Genomic DNA, 26938 nt, shown 5'->3' on the forward strand with positions numbered 1-26938 from the left:
ATTGCCTCCACTTTTGGTAGGTATATGCTTTTTTCTAAAGTCATATACGATGATTTGTGTCGACATAGACGTACGTATATCTTTTGATATACCTACCAAATTGTTGGCTGGGTTCTTCTCTACCTATCTTGCACAGTCACTCTCCTCTCTGCACTCTAATTATCCTTGACTCAGATTTGAAGGAAAATAATTCAAAATGCGCCAAAACTGGGAAAACTCAAATTTTGATTAGAGCGGTAAAACTCAGAAATGAATTGTTTTCGCGAATTCTGAGTTGTTTTTGTTCAGGGTGGTTTAGGCTTGTTCATGGATCGACTGAATGAAAAAAAATCAAAAATTTATGAAATTTCAAAGCGGTTTTGAATGGAATTTCTGATTGCAAAAAGAAAAAGACGATTGTACGGTGTATTTAGAAGATGGATGCGTGCATTTCTATACGGTTAATTTTATTTTTACCACAAGTTAGTGTCACCGAGTCATTTGACCGCATCCAGCCGGTGGAGCTTCGTGCTGTCCCACTTGGCACGCTCACCCACCAGCACACTCTGTCTAATTTGAGCTGATCTGAAAAGACAAGAAAAAAACACCATTGGTGAAAATCATTTACACTTCAAAATTATGAGAAAATTATACTTACAGTTGTGAATGATGGCTTCCGTAGAGATTGCTGGAAGAAAAGATAAAATTGTTCAATTTTGTATTTCCTTTCGACACCACTTAATTTCTAATAGAAAATAAAATTGAAACTTACCTTGATTATTTCGTCAACTGTTTCAGACCATCGCATCCAAACAATCAACAATGGTTTCTGGAACTCTCTGAGTTGTTTTCATCTATTTTGTTCGAAAACGTATGCGTGTCAGTGTCAGTGGTTGTACCACTGACCATACTGACTGAACACTCGATTTCGTTTTCTGGATAATTTTTCCAACAGTACGCAATGTCGATTCCACAGTGCGCATCGATCGATTTGAAGAAATGCTATCCCAGTTAGGAAATGCCACCCAACTTTAAAATAAAACACGCAATTTCTACGATAAAATCGGGCTAAACAGGACCATTTTTCCTACAGGGCATTTTTTGTCAAATTTTTCAGGTTCGGCCTGCCGTCGGTATTGCGAACCTGCAAAATCTGACAACAAAAAAATAGACAGAAAATGGTTGAATTTTTGTTCTAAGTGTTATGTCAGTGTGGTCAGTGGTTGTACTGCATAAATTTTTGAATAACTGTCCACCAACTGCATCGTTGATATAAGTCGCGAATGACATAAATATGTTAAAAACGACTATAATCGAAACAACAACAAAAATATTTTTATCATGTCTTTTTGCATCGCATTCTTCTAAATGATCATAGCTTTAGTTGGAGAAATAAAAGCACGTATGTTGGATGGAACATACATTCCATTTTTTTCCAGTGTACAATTTTAAAAATCGTCACGCCACTTGGTCTACTGCGACGGCAAATGGAAACAGAACAGCCTCCGCGGGAAAAGCTTAGTATGCTATAATGCAGGCATCATTCTGCTATAATTTGAACACCATGCTGTCAAACACTTTGTATTGTGTGTATAGTGTGTATCTTGGATATTATAATTATAGGAAGAATCAGAGGGCCTAGGTATCCTGATTTTTGGTTTTTTTCATCGTCTCAGAGACGGATACTTATACCACCTTAAGCCCGGTTTACAGTTCTTGTGAACTCGAACTCGAACGTGAACTCAACGTGAACGTGTTTTACCGATGCTAATCTTTGGTTCAAATGATATCTAAAAAGTGTTTTTCGATATTGACTTCAGACCAGCCAAGGTTCTTCTCGCTTTAGTTGCATAATTTAAGGCGTCTTCAGCACCTGCATTTCGCCTTTAGTTATGCAATCTAAGCAGAGCTGCATGTTATTTTCGTTTTTTTTATACGGGATTTTCATCCTCTGGGATGATTCATCCCTACGTGTTAGTTTCGTCAATTTAATGGTGTCCTTAAAATTCCTGATTTTTTTCATGGCGGTGTCCTGATTTTTGTCAAAACCACCTGGCACCTCTGACCAGGACCTAGAAACAGAGTGCCTCCAGCTACGGGTGGATGCATATTGAGAAAAAGTAGGCAAAGGGTACCAAAATTTTCTCATTGGTGGGGGGTGGAGACGGAGCGCTTTTTGACAGCGAATTGTTCGCCTACCATGCCTACGATTACGATTGCCTGTCACAAGATGGACTTTTTTTTTAAGGTTTTATTAATGACACTTTACCATCTTTGTGGCATTCGTGTCTTAAAAACACAAGATGGACGATTCCGTGCATTTGCATAAGAACACACCTGAAGCTTTGCACGCCTTGCCTGGAAATTCCGTGTATAGGTATAAGAACACACCCGAAGCTGTACACGCCTTGGTTTTAAATTTCTTCTGACTTCCGTGCAGGGATGCCAGGTGTTGCGGATAAAAAATCTGGTCAATTTAGAAAAAAAGTCTGTGTGTGTCTGTGCACAAGGAAGATCACAAATTTGGTAATGAACAAGAATTTTTTCGATGCATTTGAGCGGGGGAGGGGAGGGGGAGGTGTGTTGTATTCAGGATATTTTCGAGTTGAGAACTACATAACATACACTGTTTCCTACCACGTACCATGCCGAAAAAAAAAAATATGAATGATTGGTCGAATACCCATGAAAACAAGCGAAATTTACAGTCTAATCTGGCACTTACAGATCAAATCCGATACAAGAATATTGATTTCATCACTCTATTTCAAAAGTCTGTAAAATCTGGGCACTCTGAGCCAAAATCTGGGCAAAATCTGTGTCTGGACAAAGGGTCAAAAGTCTTGGTTTTACAGACAAATCTGGGCACCTGGCAACCCAGCTTCCGTGTGCTACACACAAAAAAAAGCATAGTAAAATTACTAAATCCGTGGTTTAAATGAACAACACGCAACCATATTTTTGAGTCAATAATGTTTTCTTCTTGATATTACCATGCGCATAGTAGTTTTACTTTGTGTTTATTTTGGCTGCGCATAGTATTTTCGACTACGTTCATAGTAAAATTGTCAATGAAATCATGGGTTTGTTTTTCAATGTGCATAGTAAAATTGATATGTTTCATGATAAAACTATGATATGTTATGATATAAATGAGTACATGTTGCTTGATTTGACAACCAAGTTACCATGCACCATGGTATAACTATATTGAAGTACGATAGAATTAACACTCTTCGTGATTTCTCCGAGATCAAGATATAATTTATTTTTAAATTAATTACATTTTATTTTTTTTAATTACAACTATCACAAATTTTCATTCCATATTCATAACACAATTTACAATGGTCTGCTTAGAACTGTCGTTATGCTCAAAAAAAAATTAAAACAAAAAAATTAGTTAATGAGCAGATCAAATTTGTTCTACTTACGCTGAAATCGATTTGGATTTATTGGCAGTCATCTTGAGGCCAACGATCCGGAAAGGGGGCAAGGTTAATCTTCTGGAAAATGCGATTCTTTGGTCAATTTTCCGTGGCTGGTTAGAAGGGAGGTCCCCACGGCCGGAGAATTCGGGATGCATCGAACGGAACAGCTAAAAATTGATCAAAAGAAAGATAGGAAAAACGGATCTGAGTAATGTGCAATCGACGAAAAAAACACAATATTACTCACCTGAGCTGAGAGACTGCGTTTCCCGACCCGACGAAACTGCTGATTTTATTTGACACATCCAGTGCGCCGGTCACCTGGTTGGTTGGAACAGCAATTACCACATTTACGTACCCGCGAAACATTTTTGTCCGCATTCCGAAAATCGTGACCGGCTGAAACAAACACTCAAACGAAGCACATAGGTTAAATTACTGTAAATTATAATGAGCATAGTATTTTCGACAACACAAATTGTGCAGCCTAGATGTACCCACCATTATGTATTCCCAATTATGTAATCACTTGCTTGCTCGGCTGCTGAGGCTTCACTGAGCTACTGGCGGTTAGTACTGAGAGAATCTCTAGAAGCGTTCACCCATACATTTGCACTCCACACATCTCCCTTCCTTCCAGAGGAAAAAGAAACTAATTTTAGTTCAATCATGTCATTTTTGAAAAAAAAAAATCACTTATAAAAAAATATTAGAAAACTAGCATTCTTTCAAAATCTATATTTAACAATCTTTCTTCTTCAACACTCTTCAAACGGTTCGAAAATAAACGATTCGAAATCGAAAAACACTTTATCTTGAATTGATGGTTTTGCTGCCATTTCATTTTTCGAATATATGTTTTAAGTAGATCAAATTCTAATCAGAAAGAACGTTACATTTAATTTTGAATTTACTATACTTAACCGTTCGTTGTAGAACTCAATTTTATCTTGCCCTATTCCACGGTTTGGTGCTGCGCCACGAATCGAATGGAACGAACTAACACGTATTTTTTTAAATTAAGGGATTGCAACAATTTGAACTCCGCATTCATACCTTAATAACTTGCATCAGTTACAGTGCGCCTTTTAATAGGCATGCTTTTTAAAACGCCTGGATGTAGGCACCAATAACATGCGTGAAAGATTTTCAGCACGTTTGCTGTTTGCGCTCGATTCTCCCGATTTCGTGATGTTACAGAATTGCTTTGCTCATGGGCGACACCGGCTATTCGTCGTATGTTGTTTTCTCTCTTGGCTATATTTCCTCCCCCCACTCGGTGCTCGCTCGCTACTGTTTGTCGACGGAAAGAAACTGTACGCTAGCATTGTCTTGTCACATACACTGGTTTAGATGTTGTAGTACCACCGTAGATTAAAATGATGGCCCTTGCGGCTCGGCTGCATCACACACCCGCTCTTGCGTTCCGTATGAAAGTTTCAATTTATGTAAGCGAGATGCTGTTGTTCGGATTTCAGCTCTCACGTCATTTATGCTGGTAAAAAAAACTCTTGCACACGCACACCACAATATCAAAACTGAATATTTTACAAACGAGCACGCGAAAGGCTTGATTTGCTGCAGCAGTGATGCCATATTTAAAAATTTCTAGAATTTGAATTATTCCATTTTTTTTACGTGAATGACCGAAGTGTCAAAACAATTTGATTCTATTTCTTATTAACAATTTCCGTGTCTTGTCATTTTTGTTTTCTGTGCTGGTTTTCTGTACCAGAAACATTATGAATCTCTTAAAAATGTTCCCCCATTCTTTAAGGTTACTGTTATGTTTTTTGCTTCACTTTCTTTTTTAACTTAAATCTTACAATATTAACAATGCTGTAAGGCAAAACAGTGGTATCAAGTTTTGTTATTGAATATTATTCTCAAAAATTTTCTTATGACGTGTGTTTACGATAAACTCAATGTTTGTTCCAACGCACAATAATGATCATTAAGACATTGTTATTATTTAAATCCACATTTTTTTAAATGTATTTTTTCGACGCGAAACTCCTATTCAGTTGTCTTCCCGACACGTTTTTACAAACTTGCCAAGTGCTAAGCTTAGTGATCGTCCTGAAACATGTCCTTACAATCAAGATGCCAAATTCCTCTGCGATGGTAGCGACACAACCTTTTTTTTCATTTTGGTTTCATGTGGTCCCACACACAATTTGCATATACATACTTATCATTTATTTTACATTATTGGTTCTCTAATCATATTATCTTTTTTATTATAAGTTCATCTGATTATAGTTTCTATTGAGTGGTCCATCCATCACACCTTTTATGAATTAGCTATCCTCCAAAGCCGCTAAGTGTTTCGCAAACCATGCAGTGGTCCTCTTAAAGCGCTATTTAATTTATCATTTTACAAGTTCCATGCGGCCCCCTAAACACGCACAATTTCAATTTCTCTTTTCGTCATGAATGAATCATAAGTGGTCCTCCCAACACACATTTAAATGAATTATCTCCTCAATACGCTATACGCTCATTCGCTAAGTGCTCTGTGAACTCTTTTGGCACTTTATCACAGCTAAACTTTGTTCGTTAATCATTCATGCGGTCCTCCCAACACGCATATGTTTCTTCTATGCGGTCCTCCCAACACGCATATGTTTTCTTCTATGCGGTCCTCCCAACACGCATCTTTTTCCTTCCATGCGGTCCTCCCAACACGCATCTGTTTTCTTCTATGCGGTCCTCCCAACACGCGTCTCTTTTCCATGCGGTCCTCCCAACACGCATCTACTCTCCATGCGGTCCTCCCAACACGCACCGTTTTTTTCGTCCAGTCCTCTCAACACGTTTCTTCTATCCTTCATTAAATATCTACATACATTAAATTTTCACAAGTTAATTAACATGCACTTTAAAATCTGGCAACACTGATCACTCTCTGTATTTGACGATTTTTTTTCACTGAATCTTCCTTGGTGGGTGATTTCAAAAACAGTTGGTGATGCGATTCATTTCAATTAGGAAGAAAAAAACTGTAACGAAAACCACAAATGTCCTGTCCTGTCACGGTCGCCAAATGTGCAGCCTAGATGTACCCACCATTATGTATTCCCAATTATGTAATCACTTGCTTGCTCGGCTGCTGAGGCTTCACTGAGGTACTGGCGGTTAGTACTGAGAGAATCTCTAGAAGCGTTCACCCATACATTTGCACTCCACACACAAATGATGATGTTTCAACATTACCATGGGCATAGTAATTTCAAGAACACGAATTGTGTAATATCAAAATATCATGCGCATGTTATTTTAAACACGAGGAAATTACTATGAGCTGTCAAAGATCGCATAGTAAAAATACAATGTTGTAGTAGTATTGCCCAGATTTTTGGTAGAAAATACTAAATCATGGTCGAAAATACTAAATGATGGACATAGTAAAATTATCATGAGTCTGTATTTGAAAAACCCATGCAATTTTTTTCCGTGTATAAAATGCTGTGAGTGTGCACGCTCCTTGTTTTAAACTCAAAATTAAGTAGTTTTGGTTCAAAACAGCACTTCAGTTGCAGCCCTCAACTTTGAGTAAGACTGAGCAAACGCAAAAACTAAGTTCTGACTGGCATACTCAAACCTAAGTTCGAAAGCGAGTTCCATTTTTTGAACTTTCTTTATGCCTTTATTCGTAGCTACCCAAAATGCAGTTCTCGCAGCCGAACTCGCTAAGTGCTTTCAGTTCAACACACGCGAGGAGGGTTCAATTTTTAGTTCATTAGATCGATCTCAGTTTTGCTCCTTCGCCGAAGGAAAAATGGGATTAGTTTGAGTTCGCAGTTCGAACTTCCTTTTGAACCATCGCAAGGAGGAAAAAAGGAACTCAACTTTAGTTCATACAATCGAACTATGATTTGACCACGGTCAAACAGCACTTCAGTGGCAGCCCTCAGCTTTGAGTTTGATTGGGCAATAGCGAAACTAAGTTCTGATAAGCATACTCAAAACTAAGTTCAAAAGCAAGTACCATTTTTTGAACCGTTTTTTATGCCCTTGTTCGTAGCTACCTGAAATGCGGCTCGGCAAAAATGACACGAATGGGATTAGTTTTGAGTTCGCAGTTCGAACTCCATTTTGAACAATCGCGAGGAGGAAAAAGGGTACTTAACTTTAAGTTCATAGAATCGAACTATGTTTTGAACCTCGGTCGTACTTAATTTTGAGTTTAAAAAAAGGAGCGTGTGAGTTCAGATTGAGAGAGAACACGTTCGGAGAGATAAATCTTGGCATGCAGGCTTTTGAAAAGTTTGTTTTGACATTTGGTCGATCGGAGCATTTTTGGCCATCGGAAAACATTGTATTAATCACCAAATTTATGTTAATTAATCGTGAATGGTCAGTGTATTGTTCGAGAGTTCGTGTCCATCGCCTGAAGAATGCAGTCAGCAATTGGTAAAGTCAATCGAAAGTTTATTTCTTGATCGAAGAAACATCTAATCGGCGAAACAAAGCAACACAAAGACTAATCACTTCCATCAAGTCAGTGCTGATAAAGATAACAGTGAATCCAAAATGAAAACCGTTTGCCTGCAGGTTTTGAAGTGCTTCCTCTATTTGCTGCTGCTATTGGTTTTTATTGCCTTTAGTTTTGCTTCGAGAGTTCTTTTCGTTTGAACTGGTGCTTCCGGATTCTTTCTGCTCAGTTGGTCCGGATTTCAGCTACGATCAACAACCCCACCCCAAAAGCGTCATCCATGATCATCATCGACGAACAAGACTGTTGTTACTAATTTAAAACCAATCTTTCAACAAACATTAAACTAATCCGAAGCACCTCATAGGAAGTTGGAAGGGACAAGGTTGGGTTTGAAGAATAATGACCAAGACTGGAACCGACAAGGAAAACCTGGTAAAGGCAATGCAAAATTCGCATCACTAGCTACTTCCCTTGTCAAACTTTCCCGCATCTTAGCTTGAGTATCTTGTGTAGGTAGAAGTGCTCTTTCTCGTGGTTATGGGAATGACAATCACTCCATGCTTAGTCATCAAGCTATTTTACATCCGCTCGGGCACATTATCACCTCTGCAAGCACAATTTTGTTTTCTCGGCACTGTTGATAAACAACTGGATAGAGATCATTAATCATTAACGAGACATTCGTATAAACCGACAACATTATATCTTGTTTTGATTGTGATTCTTATTGGTTTTATTTTATTTACTACTTCATTAGGTGTATATTTTAATTACGGTATAAACAAGTGTTTCTACAGTTTATCTTGATTTGCTCATAACACCAGAACTTTATAGATCATTTTTCTAGTACTTATATGTTTCAATTAAATTGACGTCGACAAACATTTTTGGTTTAAACCCCACTTTTTTTTAATCATAAGTTTGTTTATTAAGGTATTTTGATAAAAAAAACCACTTGGCATGATTAACTGTTCGTCCTAGAACATGAATGGTTCAACGTCTCTGTTTCGCTTTTTACGTCAGTGTAATATTACGAGACTTCCCATAGTTCAAAATGTGAAAGGATGCATCTTGTGCAAAAAATACCACAACCAGTCTGTCGAATCGCATTCGGTGTATCACTAAATTGCTTTCAGTAATGTGTAACGAATTTGTAATCTACCTAGCGTTTATTTTGCATGTGTAGATAGTACACAACCAAAAAAATGCGAATATAATGTTTGCCTACCTAATCGCTGTACACTTATTCGTCTTATCGCTTTCTTCCAAATCCATCTTTCCCTCTTCCGCAAATAGGTAGAACATAATAATTCAGCAGTAGAAATACGACGCTAAAAGCAGGAACGAGGCGTCCTGGACGCTTCTTCCTGGCCGGACCACCATCACACTAGCAGCACACCGCAAGAGGGCCGGTAGAAATGGCCGATAACGATGACATCAGAACGGCCGTTCATTCGATGTACACCAGTCAGCAGCAGCAACAGCAATATCACCACCACAACCCATACCAACAATTTAACCACCATCAGCTACCGTTCATGCCGGTCCATGGAGGTTCAGGATTTGGCGGCAGTGGAAGCTGTGAGTATCATTAGCATTACATACGTCCAATAAGTTATGCGAAATTATAAAATTTGGTGTTTCACCTTGAATTTATCAGAGAAAAGATCACTAACTTATCTATTCTTTTGGCTTTGCTTCCAGTTTCCATACCAAGGTCTCAGTCACATATGGTCAATCTGCTGAGTGAAGATTTCATTGCCGGCTACATGGACGAGGGACGAATGTCGGTGGTCCGCCGATTCTTCTGTCTATTTGTGACGTTCGATATGGTTTTCATCTCCCTGCTGTGGATCATCTGTGTTATGGTGAGATACTTTCATTTCTGAAAAAGGTCTTAAGTGAACTATACCAATATGTTTTTTGCAGATCACCGGTGACAACATTTTTCACGCGCTGCAAACTCAAGTCGTACATTATACCATCTATACATCATTGTTTGATGTGGTCGTCATTGCGATAATACGTTTTTTATTTTTGATATTCTTTTATGGACTGTGTCATCTCAATCATTGGATTGTGATTGCCGTGAGTGTCTCTGTTTATTTATATTTGTTTGTTGGTTTTCGAGGGTTATAATCCTAATTGTCTTACAGCTTTCTACCACCGGATCATGCGCCTTCCTAATCTATAAAGTGTTTGTATACAATGTGGGTTACGTTTTTGTGTTTTAAGATTTTTGTTTGTAATTTTCTTCAAATTTATGCTTACAGTGGACTGCTACACCGCAACCCGTTTTTGAAGTTTTACTAATTGTGGTATCGTTTGTATTAGCCTGGGGAGAAGCATGGTTTCTGGACTGCCGAGTCATACCACAAGAACGCTACGCACGCAATTATTATGTCGGTAAGATATGATTCACAAAAATCATCAATCTATCTAGTAAAACCCTTTCGTGTCTTGAATTCCAGCAATCACAAACCCATCGGTGGAAGCCCAAACTCCGCTGTTGGCACCCTTTCTGAATTCGGCAATGTCCGGTCGAACGGAGAGCGTGGGAAATTTCTACTCCCCCTACGATTCCATCCACAACAGCGACGACGAAGAAGATGAACAGGTGAATATCTTACGAATTCGATTGAGGGAATATCTTAGGCAATCCTACGGTACCGGAAATCGAACTGAACCTAAGCCAAGCTCGAGTCAACTCAAAAGCCCTCAGGAAGGGTGGTTGGCCAATTTTCGGAAGGGTTAGATTTGTGAAAATAAATCGTTTGTAATTGGAGCGTACAACAGAAAAATCTTTGCTTTTGCACGCACGGCATAACGCCGCCTCATTCATGTGCTAATCCATTCATGTAGAAGATAAGATATTCAGACGATTGATTCATTTAATTAAGCTTGATCTTTGGCCTCCTCTTCGGAATTAAACTAGAGGTCTGAGAAGTTGGCTCAAAGTGTAGTGCTCATTTCATTCATTTGTGTCAGAATATTCGGAAGTATTGGGTGCTTTACGTTTTCGGCCCGGTAGAAAGTAAAAATGGAATTTTTGCGGAAATTGTTTTTCGGCAGTAAGAAAAATGATCAAAATTTAGTTGATGTTTGTGTTTGCTGTTTTCTTGGAGAACAGTTTATTTTAAATTCGGTAAGGATTGTAAGGATTTTCAAAGCATTCAATCAAGACAAGATTGATTTACTTGGTTGATGTTTTCATGGAACTGAGCTACGTTTTACTTAATTATTGTTTGGTCGCATATATGCGGAATATAAATAAGACTATGTCTGATAAGGATATTATTTTCTCGACAGCTCCTATCTTTAGGCAATGGCCAATTTGTTCAGTTGAAAAATATCCTAAATGAATATTCGATTTAACACAACAGTTCAAATTCAATTGTACGAAATGCTCCTTAAACCAGTTCCTAAAAGATGCAATGCCTGCTCGCGTTTGAGATCTTTGCGTATCAAACATCGATACCATTCAAATGTATTCAGTTCAACCTTGAACGAAATAATGGAAGCGAGACAAATTCAGTCTGTTGAATTAAAATCAGCCAAATTTGAATAACATTACCAATGAAACAGAGAATTAATACCTATCCTAGAACAGATTGATTCAGTTTCCGTTCGTCCTTCGATCGATAAAGATTGCCAATTTATATGTTCTGTGTTTCAACATAATGGTGAAAAGTCTTGTTGTTAGTATTATGAAGCTGAAGAGAACTAATCTATAATTTTTTGTTTGTTTCTAGGACGAAGAATTCAAAAAGATGGGCATTGAATGTGTACGGAAGGCATATGCGTTGCTAGAATCCACCAATTGGAAGCTGGAGAAAGTCACTTCCAAGGGCGATACGATCCAGAGCTGTCAACAGGATAAAGTTGGAAAAATCTATAAATTAACGGTTGGTATTCTTATATATTTGATTCGATTTCGATGTTCTAATTTTTTAATACTTTTCTGATTACAGGCCAAGATTAACTTTCCCGCTAAAAGATTATTGCAAGAATTGTATTACAAAATTGAGGAAGTCCCTAATTGGAATCCCACTTTGCTTGAATCAAAGATCATAAGGGTAAGTTCGAATACAAACTGTTTTATCGAAAACCGATTGAAGTTTCCATACAATCTTTTCTTCCGTAGAAAATCGACAGTCACACGGATATTTCGTATCAGGCCACGATTGGCGGTGGTGGTGGCGTAGTCAAGTGTCGTGATTTCGTGAATCTTCGCTGCTGGCAGCTTTGTCGTGAAGGCCGAGTGATTGAAGGTATCGATTTGAATCCACCCATCATAGATCCGAGTGCTCTGAGTCCGGTGACTGAAGAAATGGACGATGAGGAGGAGGAGAGTACTGAAACCGATGAGGAGTGTATTCTTGGAAGACCATCGCCCAAAATAACCAAATCCTGTAGTGAATTTAAACTAGGCAGTAGTAGCAACAGCGTCAGCGATGGAAGCGAATCTAAAACAAGAACAGCCTTTTCTACGCTCAGCAAAAGTTTAGGGGCTCAGGATTTTCAACATGGTGCTAATTCCGACCCAGAAGATGTGTTCTCTGAGGCATTGGACGAACAACCCCAGGCTAAGCAAGCTCGTTCGCGAAAAATTGATTCCGAAGTAACGAAAGGAGGCAATGTGTATGTTAGTGCTGCGATAAGTATTGAATATCCAGGTGCACCCGTCACTACAAAATATATCAGGTAAGTTAATTCACCACGGAGGTCTTGAATTTCTCTTCATTGTAGTCGATTCGATTCGTTGGTATCCTTATAACTTCATTGTGTATATTTAAAATACATGTTTTGATTCCTTATCAATTTCAGAGGGGAAAACAAAGTATCATGCTGGGCTATGCGCGAAATAGAGAATCAAAAAGACCACTGCATATTTGAGTGGTTGTTGTGTTTGGATTTGAAAGGATATATTCCACGTTACGTTCTTGATACTGTGAGTATTTATACCCACTTTGACATGTATCTGTATTAAAAAATAAGGTTTGGTTCTATTTATCCCTTCAGGCCTACACAACTCTAATGCAAGACTACATGACTCATCTCCGCAACTACGTAGCCGACCTAAAAAGACAAGGAAAAGTGCCTAAATCCAATATTACTTCTTCTACGCCTTCGTCCAGTGGTGGGAAGGCTCAACATGACCCCAAGGTGCTTGGAAAATCTGCCGCCGGTGAACCCCACGAAGCATAGACACTTCATACCACACATCGTCTGCATTATGTACCCCCAATATTAGTCAGAACAGTTTATAGCATTTGTTTTTTTTTTTTTTCGAGGGTCTTTCATTAATATACAAACAAACAGGCATTATTTGAAATGCATATACGAGCTAGTTCCTGTTGAAATTACTTCATGATTCGATTTGTTTTCTTTATTGATAAGATGAAATGATTTTTTTCCAATCAAAGACTGCAGGAATTTTCACCTATTTTCTCGAGTGGTGAATGATTAATCAAACTTTCCCTCATAAGAGAACCATTTTGGTCCGATCCGTTATAGGTGCGATTGCAATTAGAGATAAGCTAAACTTGCTAGATTCAATAACGAAAGGTCTAAACCCACAATCGTGTTCGCGATTCTCAAGTCTACATTCACAATCAAAAGTTTTATTTGTGTAACTATCGTATTTTATATTTTGTGATATTAATAAATTTATTCTCAAACTTCAAACTTCTACTTGCGAATTTTAAAGAAATGAGATATCACTTGTGTATCAGCCATACTATGATCAAAATTTGGTCTTTTATAAAATGTCAGAAATGTCGAATCCCGAACATCTCGCACCTTCACCTTGATCTGTCCAGTCATGCCTGTGATGCCTAAATATCTAAATCAAAATGTCAATAATTATGCAATTTCATGCTCCTTGGCTTAACCTTGGCAACCTTTTTACTCAGCGGGCCAATTAAAAATTAGTATAAAAATTCTCAGCAGGCCACACTTAAAGTTTAACTTATTCATTTAATAAAGAAAAAACTATCAGTCAGAATCAATTGGGACGTCCAAAAAAAAAAAATCACGCAAGGAATTCGATTTTTATTTGTTTGTTTATTTATTTGTATGCTAGTTTATTGGAAACGGGCCAAATCAGAAGATTTGAAGGAGCCGAACTCATTTTCTACTAAATAAAAATTTTAAAAATCATTTTAATGAAATAGACAGGCCGGCACTTCTCGGACATCATCGACGTCAGATCCTGACGAGGCGCCAACATCGAGGCACACCACTGTCTGGTAATGGTGAACATGCGTCCAAACTACCTACCATAACTAGGTACCTACGTCGCGTACAACGTTACCTCAAGTCTTGCCCAAAATCTTTTTAGAAACACGTAAATAGTCAGCGTAAGGAACCTGGTATACCTTCAAACATGTTTTGGACGGCATCACGGCGAGCTCTGATCGTGGAATCTGCGATCTCTTCGCCCAAAAATTTTCCAGTATCTTCACTTCAGCTTCAACATCCCCAGAACATTTAGCTAGTGCTGTCAGGAACGTTTCGCCATTGGGCTTTTCAATAAATAGTATTGATATCGAGGAGGCAGTCATCTCTAAAGTAGCAGCGAAGCTCAAGAATTCCTATTCTACGGGCCCGGACGGGATACCAGCTGCTTTTTTGAAAAGTTTCATGCCTGTTTTGCTGATCCCTATTCGGCTCATTTTTCAAGCTTCGCTTGATAGAGCCATCTTCCCTCTACTCTACTTATGTTCTATTGCCAAACTATTTAAATTTGTGGTCTTGGATCCTTTTTTCACGTCCTGCAAAAATTACATCTCCAATGATCAGCACGGATTCATGCCCAGACGCTCTACAAAAAGTAACTTGCTAACGTTCACTTCTGTTGTGCATGAAAGTTTTGCTGCCAAATCTCAAACTGATGCAATCTATACCGATCTTTCCACCAATTCGACAAGGTTTCACCTTGAGATCGCCATCGGAAAACTCGAACGCTACTGGATTGGTTCCGTAAATTGATTGTTCGAACGGGTGACACCTTTTCCAGGCAGTTCCCAGCCACCTATGGTGTGCCCCAAGGTAGCCATCTAGGACCGACCATTTTCCTAATTTATTTCAACGTGTTGTCGACGTGTTGTCACTCCTCGACGTCCCTAAACTTTGCTATGCCGATGACCTAAAACTATTTTACACCATAAACGACCACGACGACATAAATTTTCTGAAATGTAAAATTTAACCTCTTCGCTGATTGGTGCGACATTAACTGCCTGCCATTAAATCGCAACAAATGTGCAGTCATCAGCTTTTCTCGTAAGCGGCAGCCTTTAGTTGCGGAGTACTTCCTAGGAGACGAACCCATCTCACGTGTGAACCACGTTAACGATCTTGGCGTAATCTTAGATCAGCGCTTGGAATTTAAGGCACACACTACGTGATTGACAAAGCATCCAGAAGTCTCGGTTTCATTTTTAGAGTGGCGAAGGACTTCAAAGACGTGTATTGTCTAAAAAGCCTATACTGCAGCATTGTTCGTTCCATCCTTGAATACGCATCAGCTGTCTGGTGTCCCTACTACCAGAACGGTGTCGATCGGCTCGAGGCTATTCAGCGGCGATTCTTGCGATACGCCCTTAGACACCTGAACTGGCAAGACCCTTTTCGCTTGCCTAGCTATGCCGCCTCATAGATATCGATATTCTTCAAGCTCGCAGACAAGCAACACGTGCTTCATTCGTCGCCGACCTCCTGACATCGCGAATCGACTGTCCCACGCTACTACAGGCTATTCCCCGTGATCTTAGAAATCTGGATCTTCAATTGTACATTCCCTTTCGAATGAACAATTACGGAGCTAACAGCGCCCTCATCGGCGCAATGAGATCGTTCAACCGTTTCTCGGTGCATTTTGACTTCGACGTTTCGAGGGATGTTTTCCGAAGAAAAGTGATACGGGCCTTGAGAACCCCATAGTTAGACTTAATGTTATGTTTTTAATTTTAATTTTAAGTAATCATTTGGATCAAATCGCACGACTGAAGCAACCTTAGGTCGCGACAGACTACGCACAATGGCTCGAAACAGCACTGCCGGCAGAGGGCAAGCTCCTATCGAAGACTGTTGTTGGGATACCATCAACACGGTTTCGGAGAACGGTTCGACGAGGAGTGTAGGAAGGTGATGGACGAAGGAAAAGTTCTTTAAAAAAACTCAACGCATTCCGCGAAGGCTTCGTGCCGCTAGCCGTAATGTGTCGGGAATAAGGACGGAGGCATCCTGACGTACAATCATGAGGTGATCAAAAGATGGAAGCAGCACTTCGATGAACACCTGAACGACGCACATGTAGGAGACCAAGACAGTGAGGAAAGGTACATCACCGGTGTAGCAAACTACGAGGTGGAGCCGTTCCCAACGATGAGTGAGGTTAAGGAAGGGGCCGTTCAAATATTACGTAACGCAATTTCCGATATTTTTTGACCACCAAAATAATTGTAGGTACGTCGGACTCATGAGTCGAAAATGCTGCGTAGGTAAAGGAAAATTCACTTTGTTCGGTCGTCTTGCCATTGGTGGGGCGTCGGCCCAAATTCAGAACTTCGAGTCGGAACCAACAAAGCGTCGGGGCAGATTGACTGGTAGGTCATCGTACATGTGTAGGTCGTCGACTCCGTAGCCATGGAAGGTAGGCGGGCCGGTATCATGGAACGTCATCGAGTCAGGAGCCAGGTAGTGGTCGTTGAACCAGGAGTCACTTATAGATTGACGAGCGGGGTACCACGGAAGGTCGTCAAGCCGGTGCCATCGGAAGTCGTCGGACCAGAAAGCCAAGTGGAGGTCATCGGGCTAGAACCACTGAGAGGCGTTAGGCCTCAGAAAAGGCATCGAGGCTCAGGGAAAGCTTCGAGACGTAGCAAGGTCGTCGAACCAGGAGTCAATTGCAAGGTCGTTGGACCTGGAGGCCAGTTGAAGGTCGTCGAGCCAGAAATTATGTAAAATCGACGAACCGGAGCCACTGTAGTATTTGAGGTAGCGAATTATTAGAAATAACGGATTACAGTTTATACCACCAAGTAGTACAGCTCTCTCCTTTCCATTGCCTAAGTGCTGCGCAACAAGAATAGCTACCGGAGGATCGGAAGGATGGGGTAATATACCCTATCTGCAAGAAGGGTGACAAATTGGACAGTGAGAAATACCAATAGATCACTGCCCTCAATGCTGCCTACAAAGTGCTATTTCGAATCCTACTTCGCCGCCTTACGCCACAAGCAAACAGATTGGTGGGATGTCATCAGACCGGTATCATGGAGGGACAGTCTACGACGGATCAGATTTTCACATTACGGTAAATCCATGTCGGCGAAATATGTCGTGAATACCAAGTCCCATATATTTATCGACTTCAATGTCGTAAACGACACGATCGACCGTAACGAGCTATGAAGAATTATTGATGAGAACGGCTTCTCGGAGAAGCTGACCAGACTAATCCAGGCGACGATGGATGGAACGCAGCGCAGGATTTCGGTGAACTGTCGAGTTCATTCGAATCACGCAGGGAGCTTCGACAAGGCGATAGTCTATCCTGCATGATGTTCAATGTGGCACTAGAAGGTGTTATTCAACGAGTGGTGGTCGAAAAGATTTTCAACGGATTCAGTCAACTTATCTGCTTTGCCGATGACATTGATTTAGTCGGCAGACCATCTGCGGAAGTAAAGAAGATCTACCGCAAACTGAAACGCGAAGCAGGAAGGGTTAGATTAATGAATAATTCGTCAAAGACAAAGTATATGCTGGCCTGCGGATCCGAGACCGACCAATAGCAACTGCGGTCGGGAAGACTAAGCCCTCGCACGAAGTGTAACCTGTATTTGACGCTCATTAGACCGGTTGTTCTCCACGGGCACAAGACATGGGTATTGCTCGAAGAGGACCTGTGAACACTTGGGGTATTCGAGCGACGAATCTTAAGGTCCATCTTTGGCGGCGTGCAGGAAAACGGAGTTTGGAGGCGAAGGATGATCCACCAGCTCACACGACTGAACGGCGAACCCAGTATCCAGAAGGTGGTGAAGGCTAGCCGGATACGTTGTTGCGAGAATGCCGGACGACTGTCCTGCAAAACAGGTGTTCGCTACGAATCCGGTAGGAACGAGACGAACAGAGGCGCAACGAGCGAAGTGGTTAGACCAAGTGAAGCGTGATATTAGAGAACGGTCGCCAGGGACCGAGTGAATAATCGGAATTATGTTCATCGAGTTAAGTCGTGAGACGGAAAACTATGTAAATAAAAAAATAGAATAGAAAAGAATTCGTAGTATTATATCGGTTGATAAATCAACTTTTTGAGATCACGAAACTATCAGCAGGTTCTCAACAATTGATCTGCACTGTTAATACTGGAAATCGTTTAAATGTCTAGAACCTAGTAGTCACATGCCTCAACACCATTAGATAAAGAAATATATCAAAAATAAAAACACGAAAATGTTCTGGCTCCATATTGTAGGAGTAAACTTTTTATTTATTTTGTAGCATCATTGTAAATCGTCCACTTTTCCATCCCAATCATGGCTGTTTGCTGCAATTGTGCTATTATACAGTATATTATCGTAGAAAAATGATGTTTACAGATTATACACATTCATTTTTGGGGGGCTACAAATAAATTGATTAGATTTTGATTTCACAAAACTTCACATAGACATGGCTTAGTAGATTGGTCACCTCGATTCGTTGGTCTGCATAAATTTCATCAGTTCATCCTTCGACACTGTAGATGCAGATGCCGAGTATCCAAGGACATTTTAATGGCCGTATCGTTGTTACTTTTGCTCCTGAGCGAACCACGTCTGACAAGCTTCGGCAGCTATCTCACACATGGCCGATAGAACCTTGGCGTTTCCTTCGTACTCTGTATGTGAAACAAAATTCGTAGTTATTCTTCACCTTGATAAGAGATCTAACATCCTACCTATGGAGTTTCCGTTTCGTTTGCCAAAGATGCTTCCGTTGAAGGGCGGCTTCCGGTATCCGGCTTCGGTTGACTGGCTGAAAACCAGCACGATGACCAGCATCAGAACAATAGATCCGACAAACTTGTTGCAAGCCATTTTGCTGTGTTATGTATGGATGAGGACTATTGAGACAAGCTACAATGTGCTGAGATGATGGATAACGATGAACTGATACCGGATGGATGCTGCGACTTCCGGTTTTATACTTGTTTAGAACCCAAAAACATCATCCTAAACTCCCCGTGCTATTAACCGGCAAATCCCAAAACAATCAACCGGCCGGCAGCGTAAATGCAATCATTTTGTATCTCCTAAAGATTTATTTAATTAATTACGACGCTTGTTAATTGAGAGCTTGGTAGCCTTTCGCTTTCTTCGCTCTTAGGGACAGAAAAATGAGGAATAATGCGCGTTCAAGAATCCAACCACCCTAAATAAACAAAACATTTTTCCAAGGTTAATGCAGGCTGGATTAATGAATGAAACCCGGATGATACTGGTCGTTCGGACACAGGAAATTAAATCTTCATTTTATGTTATCTCTCACGTTTTTCAAGTTTGCATTTATTAAACGATTACATGTTTACAGTACAAATTTTAAATCGTAGAAGTGACTAGGCAGTCTGTTATTAGAAATGTAAAGTGCACATGTTATATTTATTCAAATAATGCGTTGATAAAATCCATATATTTGCTAAAATTATTGAAGATGACAAGTTTTTCGTAGTTTTAATCTAGGGAAAGGCTTGGTGCTTAATGTAATGAAATTGAAAAGTTCTAATTTTAATTCATATTTGAAACTCGATTTTTTGTAATACTTTTGATAAAGAATTCAGTTTAAGAAAATGAACCCATTTCCAGTGTGTTGTAATAAAGTTATGATGTCAATATGATATGGAATTTGGACTGACATCGAAAATTTGATGTTTCATTCAGATTAATTCACATTTTAAACCAGATTAAATATAAACAATTGACATAATGAATTATAATTAAACCAGCGCAGCGCTACAGAATTAAAATAATAGATTCATGAATGAGGGCTCTAAGATTTGGCTCATGAAATATTGATCTGGAATTAAGATTCGGAAATCGTATTTTTTGAACATTTCGGAAATCGTATAGAAACTCGGAAACAGATTCAAAGTTCAATTTTTGAATTCAGGTTTAGAATTCAGATTTAAAATTCAGAAAAAGATTAAGCTTAAGAATGAGTTATTAAATCAACATAAAATTGTTGAGAAATTGAGAGAACATAATCTTAAAAATTTGCATGTCAATACAATATCCAGATTCAAAAGTTTTCAATTAGAATAAGTTTGTACACACAGTTCAGCTGAAAATCAAACATAAAAAGTTGAATTTCAGTTAATTTTCTGAGCTTTGATTCATGCAAAATATCTCAAAATATATTTAACCCTTCGTTTCATGATTTTTTATTTTTCCTTAAAAATCATTTTAAACAGTTCAAAATGATGAGTACATCACGAAAAAAAATTAAAATAAAATACGATTTTTCCATTTTTCCATACATTAATTGTTGCAAATTTGTTACTTTATGAAACGAAGGGTTAAAAAAAATCATCCACAGGATTTTTAGTATGAAATTGATTCTTTATGAAAAAAAATTCTGTTTAAGAAACATCTATCTGATCTTCATCGAAAAACTCTGCACAATTTTTGTTTTCGGTGTGTTGTTGAACGCTATTAATATTGTATTTTTTTAAAGCCAAATTTCAAACTAAAATACTAAAATCATACATTTTGTTCAAGTTTGCATCAAGCAAATTTGATTCGAAATTTTTTTAATCTTCCTGTTTTTTTGGAAAATTTTATTTATTTTCATCAAAGGTTAGAATCTTGGAATTTGCAAAAGAGTTTAGAAGATTGGGCTTGTTTGATTTGAGTATAGAATAAGTTTTTTTTTTAAGAAATTGAAGGCTACCCTCAAAAAAACTTATTTTATGCTCAAATCAAATAACTTTGATCTACCAGATTTTATAACCAATTCAAAAAATTTTAACCATCGATGAAAGCAAATTTCATATTTTATTTCTAGAGATTTCATTAAAAAAATTTAGCTCACCCTTTAGGCTAAAGACCAGTTTTCTAAAGTTAATTTTTTAAGGTTTTTTAATGACACTTTACCATCTTTGTGTCATTCCTGTCTTCTCTTAAGTTACAATTTCATACGAAAACTGTTAATGAGTTCTTAAAAATGAATAATAATGTAGTTACAAACATAATATATTTTAATTTTTTTATCCGTGTGTCGTTAGACAAAAAATCATAGGTAAAAATTAGTCACCAAAACCCCCCTCATGAGTCGGTTCTTCCTACGGCCCTGGCTATAATTGAAATGTTTTTGCGCTTTAGCTCAAAAAGTTTTCAATTAAGTATAAGGCCGAGGCTAATTTGAAATCCTTCTTTTTCCATTAGGAGTTGAAATTTCACGAAGGGGTGGGGTGCATAAAAAAAAATCTAAATTTTCAATAAATTGGAAAAAATGGATATTTCCATGAAAAAACCTTTACACAAATTACATTGCACAAAATTGAATAATCGACTTATTTCAGATCGAAAAGTTGAAAAAATCTGAAATCGAAAAAAGTGATACAGTTCCAATCTTTTATAGTTTGACTTTAGAACAACGATCAACTTTTTTCTAAAACTGTGAGTTATTTTGACATCTAATAAAAAAGTTATTGAAGTTTTGATCATTCGACAAAGTATGAGAATTAAAGGGAACTTCAAAGGAATTTCAAACTCGGAATTTTTTAATTTTAATTTTTAATTTTTTGAACTAGTTAAATTCTTTAGTATAAAAAATTTAAAACATTTTTAAGTGATGACAGATAAAAAAGACTTTTTCAATATTTTTTTTATAAATTGTGGATTTTTTTTTATCAAAGCCTTATAAGGCTTTGATAAAAAGTTATAGGTATCTCTGAAACTAAAATATTTCGAATATCTAGGAAAAAGCTCAATCCTAATTGAATTCATTATCCCTCATGATATCAGTTTGGAGGAAGAAAAAGGGTCTCTACTTACTCCACAAGCAACGCTGAACACATTGGCGCCATAAAATCGAAAAGTGGGGGCATTTTTGAAACACTCGCAATTTAAGCTAAAATATCAGGCAACACCGAACACATTATTAACGATTGACAACAACCTTATCTTCAAAACAAGGATCTTCTTATCTCATCTGTAACTTTTATGGTTTCTGAGATATTGACAAAAAAATGGCTGTTTTTGGGAAAAAGGCAAAAATTTTGAGAATTAGGGGGCTTCCATTCGGAGAAGAGTGGTCCGATTCACAGAAATCTTCGGATTTTTTTTTTATTTACATTATAATATGTAATCCTTCTGATGTTGAGCCGAATCGGAGAGGGTCGGGAAATTTTGCAAATAATGAGAATCAATCCAAAAGCCGTTTAATTTTTTATAAAATTCGGGTATTCGGGCCGCATCCCAAGTAACAAAGATTAAGCCAACAAGCATTAGGAAGTTGTATCATGGCTTTTTTTGTGCAGCTCGTTTAATGACGATTTTATTTTGATTTTGTTTTATTATAGTCAAGAAAAATGCTTAACTATATTCTTGTTTCGACCATTTGTTTTCAGATAGTTTTGTAAGCGTTTATAAAGCTTTTATTTGACTTATCTTGAATTTATCCTTGAATTTCCGGGCAAGTCCGGATAACATTGGGCAATCCGGAATGCTCACTTTAGAGGGGCTTATTTTTTCTCTTTTCTATTTTTTCTCTTTTCTTGGTTAACATATGATCTTTTTTATAAAAAAAATCCAGAATGGTGGTACATTTTAGACCGTTAGATTTAAGAGACCAGGGATTTCTGACGCTTACAAAATTATAATTTTTCGACAAATAGGCTCATTTCCAGTTTTCTCATGTTTAAAAGCTTTCATTTCTAACAACACAAGATGTAGTTTGAAAGAGTTGTATATTAAAGTTTTTATTTTATCAACAAATTTGTTGAATACTGCAATACGTTTTGCTTTAAAAATATCATTGAGGTATTTAAGTTAAACAGTTTTTTGAAATTTCGTCAAATTAATGAATTTTCATAGAACTGGAAAAAAGAACATTTAGGATACTTTTTCTCAGAAGTCAAAATTACTCGAAATCAACGAGAAAGTAGACCATTCCTTAAAAACCTTTATTTGCCATATATTTGTAACATTTAACAGTTTTTTTTAAAGTGCATTAATTTATTAAATTAATGTTTACCAATTTTCATATGTAAGCTTGAATCTCAGGAATGAAAGCTGGTAGTTCAACACGCCCAAACCAGTCAAAACCAATTTTTAAATTTTTTGCATTTATTTACACATTATTCACTGTTGCGAATTTCTTACTGTTTGACACGAGGGGCTAAAATTTCAATTAATTTATTCCAGATTGAATAAAGTTAAAATTTTGGATTAGAGCTTTAAATTCGAGAGCAAATCATTGGACGTAGAGTTCCAAAAGCGTCAGACATCAGAATGACAAATCATAATTTAATTTTAAAAAAACTAAAATCAAAATGAAAAATGAACTTCAGAGTAACATACACGATATTTCTGGTTCACTATAAAAAAATATTAGAATAATACTAAAATATCAAAGTTATTAAAGTTGCAAATGAGTATCATTAAAAATTCGTCGTGTTAACCTTGCGCTAACCTTAATATGTGTCCTTAATTAGTGTCAGAAGCTATTTCCAACTTCCAGATGAAATCTCCAGAAGTCATAATACCTCATCAGACGCTGGAAAAAGAATTAGCTGAAGTCAGCCAAAAAAGCGCTCTTCCTAAAAATAACCATACATCCCCTGGATGGAGATTTTTGGGCAACAAATGGCACTGGAAGCTTGACTGGACACAATTTGATACTAAACAACGCTCTCGTAGACTCCAAGAAAAAGCTGCTGAAAAATCTCGTCGAAAGAAACGTAACCAAAAACGACAAAATTATGCCAATGACAAACAAAATTACTACAACAACAACAAAAACAGCAAGAACAACAACAATATCAACAGCAACTACAACACGAACAACAAAAGCAACAACAATATCAAGCACAACGTTACTCACATCAATAACAGGAACAACAACAATAACAACAACAGCAACAGAAACAAAAACCATAGAAACAGCAGCAACCATCCACAACTACCACTAGACAAAAACTTACTGGCTATGGCGAAAACGCAATTTTCTGGTCCACCATCATCCATCGAACATCCTATTGCGGGCCTTTCAACGACCACATCAAAAGCACGGTTCATCAGCTTCAAAAAAGGAGAGACAATCAACGCAGATCACTCTAACGTCATGAGGCATAAAGACCACGAATCCAAGGAATTGAACAATTCATTACCACAAATCAATGACGGCAGCCAATTCGAACTAGATCCTTTACGTCCTCCCATTGTCCGCCTCACTGAACAATCGGTGGAAGGAGACGGTCGTTTTTTGAAGGCAAGACTACGTGACCCAAAAATCATGAAAGTGGTCCGTATGTATCTTGCATTCCTAAAGGACCAGCCGGCAACTGTCTGTATTGAAGGAATGACGTCGACGAGCATCAAAATGATGCTAGCATCGGAGGGCCTACCTACTGCTCCTGACCACCTGCAGCGCATCTTTACAGAAGTACATCAGGAGTTCGGGGTGGGCGCGACAGACGCTGTTGCTGATCTACAATCCTATCAGCGATTTTTGACCAGCGAGCGGACTCATCGTCTACAACAACTTCGCGAAAGCACCAATAAGTTCCACACTCTCCCTTCAAATTTTCGCAAGTAAGGACGCCTTCTACGGAAGTAGAATTAGATACAAACACTTTTGAAGCAGATGCACATTCAAAAAATTCTTCCGAAAGACAGAGTGCGACTGAAATTTTGATTTATTGTCAAAATTTCAATCGCATGAAAAGCTCAGCCAAAATGAAGGATATTTATAAAAATGTATTAAGCTCGTCCTTCTCAGTCATTCTAGCAACTGAGACTAGCTGGGATGAAAGCGTTCGCAGTGAAGAAATTTTTGGGAGTGCATATAACGTATTCAGAGACGACAGAAATTTTCAAATGTCTCAGAAGAAGTCAGGTGGCGGAGTTCTTATAGCCATTTCTAATAGCTTTAATTCTGAAATAATTCCAACCCAAAAATTCAATGAATTTGAGCAGGTTTGGGTGAAGGCACACATAGCAGGTGAAACACACGTGTTTGCCTCAGTGTATTTTCCACCAGACCATGCTCATAAAAATACTTATGAAAAATTCCTCGTCACTGCAGAAGAGGTAATATCTCATCTATGTGCTGAGGTTAAAATTCATATCTATGGGGATTTCAATCAACGCCACGCTGACTTCATCGAGGACTCTGAAAATGAAAGCATATTACTCCCAGTCGTTGGGGATAATGAAACTTTGCAATTCATTTTTGACAAAATTTCTAATTTGGGATTGAATCAAATTAATCACATAAAAAACCAGCAGAATTGCTATTTAGACCTTTTACTAACAAACATTTATGAAGATTTTTGCGTTATTGAAGCGCAAAACCCTTTATGGAAAAACGAGACGTTTCACACGGCGATTGAATATTCCATATTTATACATGAACATCAAAGACCCAACGATTGCGAATATGAAGAAGTCTTTGAATACCAATCTGCAAATTATGAAAACATTAAGAATAGATTAAACAGTGTCAATTGGCAAGAAATTTTTAGGGATGAAGGAAATGTCGAAACTGCTGCTGACGTCTTTTACAAAATTTTATTTGGAATTATCTCACAAGAAACACCATTGAAGAAAAGAAGACGTCACCGAAACTCTAAGTACCCGGTCTGGTTCAACAGACAAATCATGAGCTTAAAGAATCGGAAACAAAAAGCACACAAATTTTACAAAAAACACAATACTAATGAAAATTTAGCATCGTATTTGAACTTATGCGATCAACTGAACTTGGTCATTAGCAATGCACTTGAAGAATATAATGAGAAAACTGAGCTTGAAATAAAGACTTGTCCAAAGAAATTTTTCAACTACGTGAAAACGAAGTTGAAATCTGGGAATTTTCCGTCAAGAATGCACCTTGACGAACATGTCGGTGATAACTCGGAGCAAATTTGCAATCTTTTTGCAGATTTCTTTCAAGAAATTTATACGACATTTAATGAAGAAGATCGTGATCGCGATTATTTTTCATTTTTCCCAGAATTCTCAAGGGACATTAGCATTAATCAAGTTCATGTGCAGGATATTCTGCAAGGACTAAAAAATCTAGACGCTTCGAAAGGTCCAGGACCAGACGGGATACCTCCTGTATTCATGAAAAGTTTGGCAATGGAACTGACAGCTCCATTGTTTTGGCTTTTCAATATGTCATTGGAATCAGGAAATTTTCCTAAAATTTGGAAAAGCTCATTTTTAGTGCCTATTTTCAAATCTGGTCGAAAGTCTGACATTCGAAATTATCGCGGGATAGCCATTATCTCTTGCATTCCCAAGCTTTTTGAAGCAATTATAAACGAAAAATTATTTTCCCAAATTAAGAACCGAATAACTGACAGGCAACATGGCTTTTTCAAAGGCCGTTCAACCTCAACTAATTTAATTGAATTTATAGACTTCTCATTGAATGCAATGGATAATGGCAACCATGTGGAAGCTCTTTATACAGACTTTAGTAAGGCATTTGATCGCATAGACATACCAATGCTTCTTTTCAAATTACAAAAAATTGGAATAAAATCTAAACTCCTGAAATGGCTTGAATCATACCTGACGAATCGCCAACAAATAATAAATTTCAATGGAAAGAAATCGCTCCCTATTCAAGTCACTTCAGGAGTTCCGCAAGGATCTCATTTAGGACCTCTACTTTTCATACTTTATGTAAACGACATTTCCTTTATTCTCAAAAATCTCAAAATGCTCATTTATGCCGACGACATGAAGCTCTATTTGGAAATAAGAAGTGAAGAAGACATCAGCATATTCCAGAATGAAATTCACATTTTCTACCAGTGGTGCAAAAAAAGCCTTCTGAAGCTCAATGTAAAAAAATGCAA

General features: G+C 37.9%; 2 protein-coding genes and 1 long non-coding RNA gene across 7 annotated transcripts; 1 reads left to right on the forward strand and 2 right to left on the reverse strand.

Moving 5' to 3' along the window:
• Positions 1 to 456: 456 nt before the first annotated feature.
• Positions 457 to 879, reverse strand: LOC129755686 (uncharacterized). The gene is made up of 3 exons (XR_008739301.1): positions 752 to 879; positions 638 to 667; positions 457 to 564 (listed from the first exon to the last, which is right to left on the reverse strand). It is a non-coding gene; the product is annotated as an uncharacterized LOC129755686 (long non-coding RNA).
• A 6786-nt stretch (positions 880 to 7665) lies between these two features.
• LOC129756869 (steroidogenic acute regulatory protein-like) lies at positions 7666 to 13539 on the forward strand. 4 transcript variants are annotated; one of them, XM_055753918.1, is made up of 12 exons: positions 7666 to 8360; positions 9148 to 9432; positions 9556 to 9719; positions 9781 to 9939; positions 10008 to 10061; positions 10125 to 10257; positions 10323 to 10468; positions 11604 to 11756; positions 11823 to 11927; positions 11996 to 12555; positions 12679 to 12802; positions 12874 to 13539. In XM_055753918.1, exons 2-12 carry the CDS (start codon positions 9270 to 9272, stop codon positions 13057 to 13059), a joined length of 1947 nt encoding a protein of 648 aa, XP_055609893.1. In that variant the 5' UTR covers positions 7666 to 8360; positions 9148 to 9269; the 3' UTR covers positions 13060 to 13539. The 4 variants fall into 4 exon arrangements, with proteins under 4 accessions (XP_055609893.1, XP_055609892.1, XP_055609890.1 ...); XM_055753917.1 differs by having other exon boundaries at positions 7666 to 8289; XM_055753915.1 differs by having other exon boundaries at positions 7666 to 8283.
• Positions 13540 to 18321: 4782 nt separating this feature from the next.
• On the reverse strand, positions 18322 to 19030 carry LOC129755304 (SIFamide-related peptide). Of its 2 annotated transcripts, XR_008739227.1 has the most exons (3): positions 18806 to 19030; positions 18559 to 18745; positions 18322 to 18489 (listed from the first exon to the last, which is right to left on the reverse strand). XR_008739227.1 is itself a non-coding variant. In XM_055751732.1 (2 exons), exons 1-2 carry the CDS (start codon positions 18942 to 18944, stop codon positions 18657 to 18659), a joined length of 228 nt encoding a protein of 75 aa, XP_055607707.1. In that variant the 5' UTR covers positions 18945 to 19030; the 3' UTR covers positions 18322 to 18656. The 2 variants fall into 2 exon arrangements, 1 of the variants encoding a protein (XP_055607707.1); XM_055751732.1 differs by having other exon boundaries at positions 18322 to 18745.
• Between the last annotated feature and the right edge of the window lie 7908 nt (positions 19031 to 26938).

This window comes from Uranotaenia lowii, chromosome 3, assembly GCF_029784155.1.
Source record: "Uranotaenia lowii strain MFRU-FL chromosome 3, ASM2978415v1, whole genome shotgun sequence".
Taxonomy (NCBI): domain Eukaryota; kingdom Metazoa; phylum Arthropoda; class Insecta; order Diptera; family Culicidae; genus Uranotaenia; species Uranotaenia lowii.

Bases quoted from the DNA above. Each gene is read 5' to 3' on its own strand.
- LOC129755304 (XM_055751732.1), bottom strand. From the start codon at position 18,944: ATGGCTTGCAACAAGTTTGTCGGATCTATTGTTCTGATGCTGGTCATC. The intron at 18,746-18,805 runs GTAGGATGTTAG...TTTCACATACAG, and splicing joins ACGAAACGGAAACTCCATAG to AGTACGAAGGAAACGCCAAG.
- LOC129756869 (XM_055753918.1), top strand. From the start codon at position 9,270: ATGGCCGATAACGATGACATCAGAACGGCCGTTCATTCGATGTACACC. The intron at 10,062-10,124 runs GTGGGTTACGTT...TTATGCTTACAG, and splicing joins ATAAAGTGTTTGTATACAAT to TGGACTGCTACACCGCAACC. The intron at 12,803-12,873 runs GTGAGTATTTAT...TTATCCCTTCAG, and splicing joins CACGTTACGTTCTTGATACT to GCCTACACAACTCTAATGCA.